At 42.1% G+C, this 12,214-nt stretch overlaps 1 protein-coding gene across 1 annotated transcript; it reads left to right on the forward strand.

Moving 5' to 3' along the window:
* tex264b (testis expressed 264, ER-phagy receptor b) lies at window positions 1–8,312 on the forward strand. The gene is made up of 3 exons (XM_019880487.1): window positions 1–665; window positions 7,723–7,944; window positions 8,274–8,312. The coding sequence occupies exons 1-3, from the start codon at window positions 408–410 to the stop codon at window positions 8,310–8,312; spliced, it is 519 nt and encodes a 172-aa protein (XP_019736046.1). The 5' UTR covers window positions 1–407.
* Window positions 8,313–12,214: the final 3,902 nt, after the last annotated feature.

Raw genomic sequence — 12,214 nt, forward strand, 5'->3', positions numbered from 1 at the left:
CACAAGGAAACGCAGCGGTCACAGTGTACCTCGTTTTAACTTTTCGGCTGAATTTCACAATTAAAGTTATTCCTAACGTTAAATGTGTTCAAAATGGAAAATGAGACGTTCATCTGAAAAACTAATTTTCTTTTGGTGGTGCCGTCAACAACCGGGGTGTTTAAAAACTATTACCCCCGCACCCCAATTACTGGCTGTAATGGTACATTCCAGGAAGTTTCTTTCGTTCATTCATCCTGCGACCAGGTGGTTTCATCGCTAAATGCATCACAATTTCAGTCCACATTGGATGAAAGAAAATTCATGCGTTTATCCAATTGTGGCTTTATCCAACACCGTGTCCTAGTTGTGAATACAGGACGATTTTTAAAGCAAGTAAAAGATTATTATCACCGACTGTCATTATTATGATGTCAGAGTGGACGAGTCTGTGTGTGGCTGTTAGCTTGTTCGTCACTATTTCGATATTAGCAGGTTACTTTTTGTACTCCGGACTCTTGTCAGATATCATTATATTAACTGGATCTCCTCCTATAAGAAAGCTGATGTTCGTCTACAAGTTTAAGGAAGGACCTTATAAAAAATGTGCTGAACTGTTTAAAGAGGCTAACAGTATCGGACCTGAGCTCTCTTGTATCGGAATATTTTATGATGATCCCACAAAGGTAAGAAAAACACGCACCAGCTATAATCAATATGAGGCATGTTTGGATTTAGCACTTCACCTCGAAGTGTTGGATTTTGGTGGTTAATATTCAGGTAATACATGAATTCAGTCGATAGATGGCGACATCACATTTCTCCAGTCTCGACAGTATACAGCGACAGAAAGGTACAGTCGGGCAAAAATTTTCATGTAAAGAATTTCAAATAAATAAGCACAATACATTGGAATTCATGCATGACAGAATTGGGATGAAATATACATCTCATCATAATAATGAACTGAACTAACAATTTGGGAATGGGTGACTCATTGTGCTTTTATTTGAGTGTTGCTGAAGTATATCTGGACAAGATGTTTTTAATTTCAGATTTGAACCAAATACTATACATGCTTCCGTTTCGGCCGCTTGGACGTGTAGCAAACCTCATCATAAATTAAGGTCTTTGGGGAGACTACAAACAGTCTTTTCTGGCTTGAGTTTATCATGTGTGGCCTAAACTTGGATTCTCTCCTCTTTCATCTAGAACTGCTTCAAACAACAAAGCGTATGCAGGAAAAGTGGTTAAGATTGCATGACTGTCCGTGTTTCATACATGGCAATTTTCCGCGGATCCGCGGAAATCCGCCGTTTTATTTCTTAAATTGATCATTTTAGTGAATCGTCTAAATCCGTTGAGAAAATTTTAGGGGCGGTCAGGTACCTTATCGTCGAGTTTTCACGAGCTCTCCCGAACAGTCTCTCCGTTTTCCGTTTGTAAACAGCCCTGCGATTGGACGTGTATGAAAGCTTCAACTAATCAGATCACTGAAGGCATTATTTGTTGCGGAAGTCTTAGCTCGATTATAAACGGCCCAGCGATTGGTTAACTACAAGCGATTGGACCAATCAAATTGCATGTAACATATTGTTTTACCTGATTCATGGCGGCCTGTTCGTCTCGCAAATTCATTGTTCTGGGATCGTTTTGAGCGGAATTATGAAATTTTTGACGAAAGATCAGGAGTCTTTAATCCTAGAAATTGACTCAAATGTCAAGAATAAATTCCGATTGGACTGGCTTGACAGAAAAGTCACTGTAAAGGTTAAAATTGGTTCCAAGTTCGACGAAGTTACAGAAGCTCTTGGACAATTTTTGAAGAAACCAGACGTAGCAGGCAAAGCTTATTGTGTGTATTGTAGTGACTTAATTAACTATGGCTCCCGTGGAGCAACGAAATCTGCTCCACTGATGCCCTTCGCCGATAGACAGGTACACTCCGAGGTATATACTTTTTTATTCAAATATACGAGGATGATATTTTCAATTTTATTTGGTATGCATTTGTAGCAACAGCATGATAACATTTATTTGTTTTTATTTGCGTTTTATATTCATATTGATAATTCACGTTTTGTCTTGGATAAGAAAGCACGGTTATGCATAATAAATTGTATGCATAATAAATATTCACTATCACTGTATGAGGTAAGAATCAACAGCTTTTTATCACATTTACACAACACTTTATGAATACAAGTCATGAACAAATCTTAAATATGGCAGGGAATGTGTTTACTTTTTTAGTTTTGATTTTGAGCAACAAATTTGGAGTTACATCTTGGTGCTCACCAGGAATGCATAGGCAAAATTGCACAAATTTTCACTTGAAAGAATAGTGGCGATCTTGGGATTTTTTTCTGTTCAATTTTCAAACTGTGTAAATTTAATACACTTCATCTTCAGCATGTTTAGTGCCACTTTTGTAAGTAACCACGCCCCCGTCCAGGCCACGCCCCTTCGCCATTGCCATCTATGGTGTTTTATGTTATGTGTTTTATTTTATGTGAACTGTTTTGTAAAGTGCTTTGTAACAGCTGCAGCTGTTGTGAAAGCGCTAAATAAATAAAGTGTATTGTATTGCATTGTCAAGAAGTGTCACCTGCTTTTTTTTCAAATTTTAATTGTTCCTCTGGCAGCACACGAGCACAGTGAGCTAGTGGATAGCACATGTGCCTCACCGCTCTGAGGTTTAGGATTCAAATTTCGGATCTGGCTTTCCTGTGTAGAGTTTTCATGTTCTCCAGTGCTTGCATGGGTTTTTTTTTCACAGGAATGTAAAGTAGGTTTCCTGCCACATTCCAAAAGCATTCTGTGTGTGTGTGTGTGTGTGTGTGTGTGTGTGTGTGTGTGTGCGTGTGTGCGATAAGATGGCGACCAGTCCAGGGTGCACCACACTTTTCGCTCAGACTCACCTCACCTATGAGCAATGCGAGTTCTGCAAAGAACTGACCCGGATCTGACTATTTTACACACAACCTCAAGTCATGGTTTGTTTAAAAAATATATAATAATGACACACATCGCAACATAAATTGAAAAAACATGTTAAATATGACACACATTCAACTACTGGTAACAAACCCATATGACAAGGATTGTCATCGTGTTGGGCCCTACTCAGAGAGACAAACACTGTAGAAAATGGATGGCTAGAAATACTTTGATTTTCATTTACCCCAGTTAAACCATTATTGTAATCAAGAATATTAGGAAATTGAAAGCAAGAGACAGTTTTAAACAATGTCAGGTAATTTGTCACTTCCCGTTGCCCCCATCTGAAGCATCTAAATCATCTCTGCTTAATCACTGTGTGTGTGTTGTAAACTGGTAGGCTCTCCTCCACCTAGACCACTACATATAAAATTTTGTGGGGTGGAATTGTTTGAGATGTTTTCCTACCTCCTGTTCATGAGAGCTTATCCAAACATCACTGAAGCTGCGCACAGCAGGCAATAATATTTGTTGGAACTGCTTCTGATACCTAATCCTGGACACGCTCTGCAGTCTTCCAACTCATGTGGTGTGTTTTCCCACCTGTGAATCCACCAGACATACTGTATTTTCCATTTGGCTTAATCCAAACAGAACTTGAAATGTAGAAATGCCTTTATGTTGGAATGCAAAATGACAAGCGTTGAATGACAGACAGGCAAACAGATTCTGAATATTCTCGTGTCAATGAACTGGAAGTTCCATCGTTATGGAAAGATGCACATTCTACAAGATCGCCCAACGGATCATCATGTGTAAAAAGAAAAAGCAAAGCTTAGAAATGTTGAAAAAAATTCTTTAAATAGCCCAAAATGAACCCCAATCTATTACCCAAAATGCACCTGAACAGATTTAATGTAGAATATAGTGGTGCCTTGAGATATGAGTGGAGAGTGATGATTTCAGATATATGGGCGTTTTGACGTATGAGCACGGTTCAGGAACACATTTAACTCCTTTCTCGTGGCGCCACACATACTCGAACCCCTATCCTAACTAGACTGACACTATAGCCGGAAAAAATTGGGGGCCTCTTGCCCTTGTCTTACTGTACCTTAAAAGAAGCTTCGTTAGCAAAAGGGAACTCTGTTGTGAAAGCCACTTTAACGATATCAGATTTAAAATTGCAGCATGTTACTGTAATTGTGATTGCCCATCATTGCCTCCTACATGATCTGAGCGGTCTTTTAATAGTTACGGCACCTTTCAAATAGCTCAGACAAAATCTTCCTTGCCCAATCTTAAATCTTCCTTTCACAAGCCGACAATTAGGATAGCACTCGTTGCTGGCACTGCACGGTGTCTGCCAACTCCTGATTTAAGTTCAAATAATTGGTGTAATGATCTCAGCTCATTAGTGTCCAAGGCGCTGGGTGCTTTCAGTCCTACACAGGAACCCCAGAGAGTGCTCCCAAATAGGAGCGCTCCTATTTGGTGTCTAACCGGGGAGACACTTGCTATTGATGTTTGCGGTGAGAAGATTTTTCAAAAGGTGCAGCTGACAGAGGAGCAGTGTCTGCATGACTACTCTCGTCCCCTGACTTGTTCTTCTCGTGCCCCTTTCTCACGTTTACCATCGTTAATTATTTCCTCTGGGGAAACTAAAAACTTCAGCAAGGACTTGAGTTGTTCCTGTGATGGTTGCCATGGATACTGGGCCAGAGTGTCTCTTTTTTTTTTTTGTTCCCGAAAAAAAGCCATCACATCGTCTGGGCCCCGCTCATGAATTCCTCCTCCCTGACAACTCTTCAATTTCAAGCAGTGTTTCCCTGACCTAATGCGGCCTCTTCTCTGCCCTGTGGCTTACTTCATCCTCGACGAAGGTGTTTACATGCTATCCACGTTCGTATAGGTAGTCAAGGCCAGTGTTTTGACATACATTGTCTTCATTAAAATCGCCGGCGATGAGATGAGACGTTTGAAAGTTTCAGCAACCCGCGTTGAGGTCATAAGATGAGGGAAGCTGAGAAGGACGAGTTGGTTGGAAGATGCGAATTAGTGCAGCCGGTGTCTTTTGTGGAACCTGATGAAATAGTCCACAATCTCACTAACGCTGTGCCTGACAGAAAGTCCATGTGAAAGTACTTGATATGCCAGGGAAACGGTTGCCTTTCCCCTTCTATTGCGTCACTCAACATAAATCATAAAGAACATTTTAATTCAATGCCACTGGGATGCATTGGATTCATAGTCATTTATCCTCGGCCAAATTGTTTTGTGTCATCGTTTTGTTTGAAATGTCCATCCATCCGTTGCGGTCATTTATCTTGTTCAGGGTCACAGCGAAGATAGAGACTGTCCTAGCTGACTTTTAGGACAGAGGCGGGGTACACCCTTGCCTTGATCAGCAGTCAATCAGTCTAAATAATTCTTCACATTGGATGCAATTGAACAGTTATTCTCACCCTTTGGTCCCACACCATACTTAGCAATCCATAGCGTGCCGTGGACAAAGCCATTTATTGTGTTTGTGCTGTGAGGGCGCAAAGACACGCGACACGCCCTTAAAATGAAAAATAATCAATTCAAACAGCATCGTCCAGATGACATCATAAAGCGCATCCCGTATAGCAGAGGGTCTTGGCGGAGTGATTTCAGAGTGTTAACAATCATACACCAATGCGGAAAGCTTCCCTGTTAATTCCTGTTTGGCCGCTACGCGAGTACTGTACTTCCAAATATGAGGACGTTGGCATGCTGCAAGTACAGTGTGGAAAAAGGCGAAGGAAGGCAAATGCGCACTACGTTTTAAAATCACTCTTACTCATGCAATTTTTAGGAATGTCATGGAAAAACAAAAGCAAGAACAAAAAAATGCTCTTTGAACTCTCCCATGGAGAGACCAAAGACATATAAGATGAGTTGTCTATGGCTGTGTGGCAGTTGATCTCTTCTTTGAAGCGTGTTGAGAGTTTCCTTTTGGACAAAAGTCATGAAAATAGGCTTGATAATATTCTCACCATGGACGTTTTGGTGTCTTACCCGATTCAGCTTCGCAACCTAAATGATGTCTTATGTATAAAAGACACTTTCAATGATTAAATCACAATACCATTAAATAGCTGATATTAGGTTTGTACTTAAAACCCAATCGGGCATCACTGTTCTGTCACATGAGCCCCCACTGTTGTCTTTTTTTCACCGGTAGCAGTCGCGGTTGTAGCAAAATTGCCACAGCGTAGGTGCAGTAAATGCAGAGGCAAAACAAGAGCCGATTGCTTTTTTTTCTGGATTCTCTACATGCAGTCCTGCGGTTATCGATAAACCCAGTTGGCTGAGAGTTCCCACTTGTGAACTCCCGAAAGATCCATCCGTGATGTCAAGAGTGTGCAAGGTTGGATCATTCGTGAGCAGAATATGGAACACATTGAAACGACCAGTCTCAATATTCCAGTCTGTTTTTGACACATTATTTCTCCTGCGTCCTGTGACATGGAATCGCTCACATTGATTTGGAACAATGATTAGATTTTTTTTTTTCGTAATTGCGTCTATGATCCGCCCTGATTCAGTTGAGATTTAGTGAACGCACCTAAAGTGCTTACAGCTCCTCGTTCACACTTTTTTCCGTTTGGATGTTTACTGATTAAGTGATACTGTACTGTATATTATTCAGGTGCATTTTCAGAGGTCAGCACAGCCAAAAATCCAGTGGACAGTCCAAAGTTGTACACAATTTGTTGTCTGACCCTGGTTGACTTCCAATTCCCAAACGCTTTCCACTCCATACGGTTACACTGTCAAGTGAATTGATTTGTTCAAGGCTTGGTACCCTTTTGTGAAAAAACAACCCACAAACAAAAAAAAATAGTATTTCTGGACCGATATCTGTGTGATAAAAGTACAAATTTTGTCAAACTTATTTTCCCAGGAAAACTTTGGTTGAATTCCAAATTGTACGACTTGACTCCTCGAGGTTCCACTGCCTACTAGAATTTCTGCTGAGTGCCAGCCCACATGGGGCAAGAGGATTGACCGAACAACCAAATTTGATTAAAAACAAAAACTCAAAATGAAATCTCTACCTCAAATCTTTGCTGTGATCAGTCACAGCTAATATGTTAATAATAATACATTTTATTTATAAGCGCCTTTCAAAATACTATTGCGGAATGTTTGGAGGGCAACGCCAGGGGACAAAAATAATACCTGCACGACAAACACATTTTGTTTAACATACCAAAAACAGTCATTATCCTGTAATTTGGTTCCTTATTTTGATGATCGCTAGCATAATTGATTCCAAAACTATTTCACAGCTGCTGCCCTAAAACCATCCGTGTTCTCTGTTCTGTCAAATGAGCACCATTTATGCCGAATTGCATGTCAGCGCAAAAGGTACAAAACCTTTTGTTCTCGGCAGCAGTGTTGAGCCGGACGAAAAGTTTGCATTATGACAGCGCAAGAAGAACATCAACGCGATAGGTTCCCTGCACAAATCCCTCTACCTTAAGTGTTCTCTGCTTCCAATGGCACTCGGCATGCTTGGATGTCCCAAGAGAATTCATTTGTATAGAGCGTTGCCCCCCCCTCCATCCTCCTCTATTTAATTGGCATCGGGCTCCTCTGAAGGCCCAGAATGCCAAATCCGTGTGCGTTTTCTCTCGAAATTTGTCACCTGGCTGACGATACAAAAAATATTTATATAGTCAGCGACTCAACCCCTCAAAATAGATGCTTGCCTGTGCATATGTTCTGTTTTTACTAATCCCCCTTTTCCGACGATGTTTATTTCATTCAAAGGTGCCCGGACCGCAGTGCCGCTGCGCTGTGGGCAGCATTGTGAGCGAGGGGGAGGACAAGGCCGACAAGGAGCTTCTGAAGCGCTACGAGACAGCTGGCTTTAAAGTGTTCTCTTTCCCTGAAGTCACACACGTGGTCACTACCTCATTCCCCCACAGGACCGTTTTCTCGATTCCCCTGGGAGTAAAACGGGTCTATCCACGGCTAGAAAGCTACATCAAGGTATTTTGTTTTTTTTGTTTTAGTTTTTTTTTTTTTTTTTTTGTGCACCCCTCCGTAACACAATCTGCCTTCTATCGCCTTACAAATACTGTATTGCTGGAACCTCAGGTTTACACGTAGAAATGTGATCCCGAATATGACTGTGAGGTTGGAAAAAAGGCCCTCTAAGAAACAGGACACACCTATTTAGTTTGGATGGAGAAAATATTTGAAGCATTGTCAAACATGTGTTAAAGTGGAATGTGTATTTATTGAGATTGGAAAGTTACCATTGCATCACACTCATCAAAATTTACAATCCGATTCCTGATCCTTGTGCCACTTTCTAGGGTCTGCTCCACTTGGATCACAATGGAAAATTCCTGTAAATTAAGAAAAAATGTCTAGGGTAAAGAATCATGTTGGGCTTAACTGCAGCGTTAACTCTACAATCACCTGGCTGATTTCTGAACATCAGAAATTTCTACCACTAAACCCTCAATACATACAACATGGCCCTTATGTCCAAACTGCAAGAATTTTGCCTTCTGGTCTTTGGAGTAAACAAAATAGAGCATCAGAGTGCAGCTGGATGTTTGTTGGGATTCAATCAAGGACTGCCACTCCTTCATATTTAGCTTGAAATGTTTGGACCAAAAAAAAACAAAAAACAAACTAGTGTGTGCAATGTACGCCGCATCATCTCATTGAATTCAATTTGTTTCCATCGAACAGTTCTGGGTTGAGTATCCTTATAGTAATGTCTACAATGATTTAAAAAATTCTAGCGTTTCAGTTCGGAATAAAATAGGCCTTCGGGCTTTGATTTTCGCTCTGAAGCAACTGCATTTCCAAATACTGTATTGTAAAACTATATTCCTTCACTTCCTGGCAGGCGGAGATTTGACAAAACACACACACACACACACACACACACACACGCACACACACAAACAATCACAGGCTCATTTTAGCGGTGGAGACAAAAGAAATGAAACAAGAGGGTGTGTGTGGGTGACAAAATGAATCATTGCTTGGGGTGAAGTCAAACCGAGGAAATTAAGCCCTCAGTATGTAACCTCATGAAGTTTCTGTAGTTTTAATATTCTTTTTCACGTTTCCCAGAATGCTCAGAAGTTGTGAAGGCATTATTTGGGTAGCGCAGCAAGCTGATTTATTGTCCCATATGCGTGGAGTCAACTGGAGGGCAAAAGAGAGGAAAGGAAAGTCACCGTTCTTTTTAGCACCGGACGATGAAGGGCCTTACTTGGTGCTGCTTGAGGGATGCCGTGTAAATGAGTCACTGGCATGCGCTGATTTGTGTGGTGAATCCGGCGATTGTTTAATTATGCAGCAGGCTCAAAACAGGTGGCAGCACCACAGGTTGTCTTCAGTTGCGCTGCTTCTGTCGGAGGAATGTTGGCCCGCGTCCTGTCTGGCTACCGCCGCCATCTGTTCGGACACTGCCTAAAGCTGGCTGCCCTCCAGCGGCACTTAGACAAGTCGAAGAAGTCGACGTACACAGCCAATGATCTAACCGGCCGTCGGTCTTCTTCTTCACCTAAATGCATCACATTTTTTATCTGTGCTTCCCCTCGCATAGCTCAGCTGTCTGTTTTAGTCCATCCTATCCACCTGTCCCCCCCATGAGATTTTGTGCGTGACTCATGCAATAGCGGTACTGTAGTTGCCCAGGATTGCTCCACTGGTATTGTTCCATACAGTCGGAACTCGAACACAACCTGTGAAGTAGTCAGATTAAAATTTTGTTTGTTTGTTTAAAAAATATATTTTTTCATATATGACATTATAGAAATTCTGTACAGACTGTAGCTTCAACGTCACTTCCGGTCCGCGGCTGACAATGATTTCACCCATCATTTCAACAGGAGGGCGTAAACCAGGGGTGCCCAAACTTTTTTGACCGGAGATCTACTTTTCGATCAACCAACCTCCCGCGATCGACCCGTTACTGCGCACGCGCGCATACGCACGCACGCATGCCATGATGAGCAATAGCCTGACGCTGAGGGATACGACACACTTAGGCAGCCTGTTAACGATCGTAGCTCACCAGTACCGTTTTAAAATGCTTCTCTCGGCCCTGCAGATTCCCATTCTTTGCCCGTCCCCTCTGTGAATTGTACAAAACAAACTCTAAATGAGAATAATGGTAACGATAAAAGATATAGCGCAACAACCCTGATCACAAGCTGCAACTGTAGACTGCTGAGCGCTAACAACTTGCAGTCATACGTCACCGTAGATTAAAGATCACCTGCTTTCTTTTCTTTTTTAAATACTTTTTGTCAAAGTGAGACTGATAGAATGATTAGGGTGCAGTGTGCATTAACACAAAAAATACATTACTAACATGCACAGAGACACCCCTCGGATCGACTTGGGACCAGTCCTTGATCTCCTGTTCGATCGCGATCGATGTAATGGGCACCCCTGGCGTAGACTTTTTATGTTCATTGTAGCCTTTCGCCATTCCAAAAACCCAAACTTTAAGAAACGCTTGACAGTCTTCCCCTAGAGCTGCAGATCTTCCTTTGAACTATATTGAATAACACTGTCCATTCTGAGCTGGTTCCCCGTGAATAAAGCATGCAGTTGACGTCTGACACATTGAATATCCCAAATGGTGAGACCTTTTCAAAGCAGCTCATCAGCATTTAGCAAATCTGGCTCGCCGCGGCAGGATGATTTCTCGCGGTCAGACACCTTTGTTTTGCCACCCTGTGGTCAGGCCTGATATTTGCCTAGTCAGACCATCGATCAGCCCCCGAGTCTTTCTTCTGTGCCTTACCCCTCAAGTGTTGAGCTTCATCACAGATGCGGCAGCGTCTTGAGATTCTATTGGTGCGCAGTGGCCCGGGCCTTCGGACCTGCAGTGAGGACTGGAACGGGAAGATAATATTGCTGACATTCACAGAGATGTGAAGGTTCGAGAAAGGCAGACTATGGAACATTTGTTTGCTTGAGGGCACGAAAGCTGATTGCCAGCACTGAGCCTCTGTGCTGAATATAAAGCATTTTTACCTTTGTTCCTCAATAACGTCCTTATTTTTAGCAACCGACACATATGGCAACATGCTCATGAGGCCTCGCAAAGTGCTGCCTCTTGCAATTTTGTGTTCGTCTTGCCACTATGGAGGACCTTGCAAACCAGGGTGCATCTGCTTGTCCTCGGGGCGTATGAAACATGCAGACATTTGGCTATGATGTAAATTCAGAAAGGTCAAAGAAGGTCACGGGGTTTGGTACTCTGGACAAAGACATGGAGGCAGAGTTGTATGCTGGGAGATGATAATGTCCACACAAACACGAGCACCATTAGTCAAGACTGACGATCAATCTGCACAATTGACAATTAATTTTTTTTCACCTATCTGACTGTATTTCGAACCACTTTTAAATAACCTTTTTTCCCAATGTTTTCAATTATTTTGCCGTTTCTCCACTTTATTTATTTTTAATTACTTGTAATTCAATGTACCGTAATCAAATTTCAAGCCACAAAACCAAGTTAGTGTTCTCTCTTTGATGGAGAATGTTGCATCAGGAGCCTGCGAGCGAACACTTCCCAGTGGGGGCTCAACAGAGTTTGCCCCTTCAAACATGACTTTCATCTCCAGGCGTCTGGTACTCTACTGTTGGTGTTAAATGTCACATCTGCATTTGATTGATCCGATTCAAACTTGACCCTGTCGCTCTGAATCAAGATCATGCTGCCAAGTGTGATTGCGAGTTAAGAAGGTGACTTGTTTCTAGATGGTTTCGTGCTGCCGGCGATCTAATCAATCAAGTTAAATGTGTGTTCAAAGCTCTTTTAAAGCTGCCTCCATTTATACTATTTGACTGCTGTCTTAGATGTGATATTGTGTGTTGCCACTAGCGAGATTTACATTAGATTTAGGTTTGCTCTGTATGTAGACAGTTATCTTGTTCATATGCCTATCCCACCTGATTTTTAGATTGGTCTCGGCCAATCGCAGGGCACACAGAGACAACCGTCCGCACTCCCATTCCCATCCAATGATGATTTGGAGTCTTCAGTGAAACTAATGTGAATGTTCTTGGCAAATAGGAGGAAGCAATCATGGAAGCTACAATGGGAAAACCAACGCAAGCCTGGGGAAAAGCAAGAAGCAATGCAAACTGCACGCACGAAGGCCGGATTTGAACGGCCAACCTCCAAACGGCAGGCGGATGAACCAAGCACTGCCCCCGCTGTGGTGCCCTCAAGGGATTTCGTGAATAGCAATCGAGGAGGCCATCTTAAACC

The sequence above is a fragment of the Hippocampus comes genome, unplaced genomic scaffold (assembly GCF_001891065.2).
Source record: "Hippocampus comes isolate QL1 unplaced genomic scaffold, H_comes_QL1_v1.1 scaffold68, whole genome shotgun sequence".
Taxonomy (NCBI): Eukaryota; Metazoa; Chordata; class Actinopteri; order Syngnathiformes; family Syngnathidae; genus Hippocampus; species Hippocampus comes.

Coding starts and splice junctions, on each gene's coding strand:
- tex264b (XM_019880487.1), top strand. CDS start 408: ATGATGTCAGAGTGGACGAGTCTGTGTGTGGCTGTTAGCTTGTTCGTC. Junction 666..7,722: donor TTTATGATGATCCCACAAAG/GTAAGAAAAACA, acceptor TTTCATTCAAAG/GTGCCCGGACCGCAGTGCCG. Junction 7,945..8,273: donor GGCTAGAAAGCTACATCAAG/GTATTTTGTTTT, acceptor GCCACTTTCTAG/GGTCTGCTCCACTTGGATCA.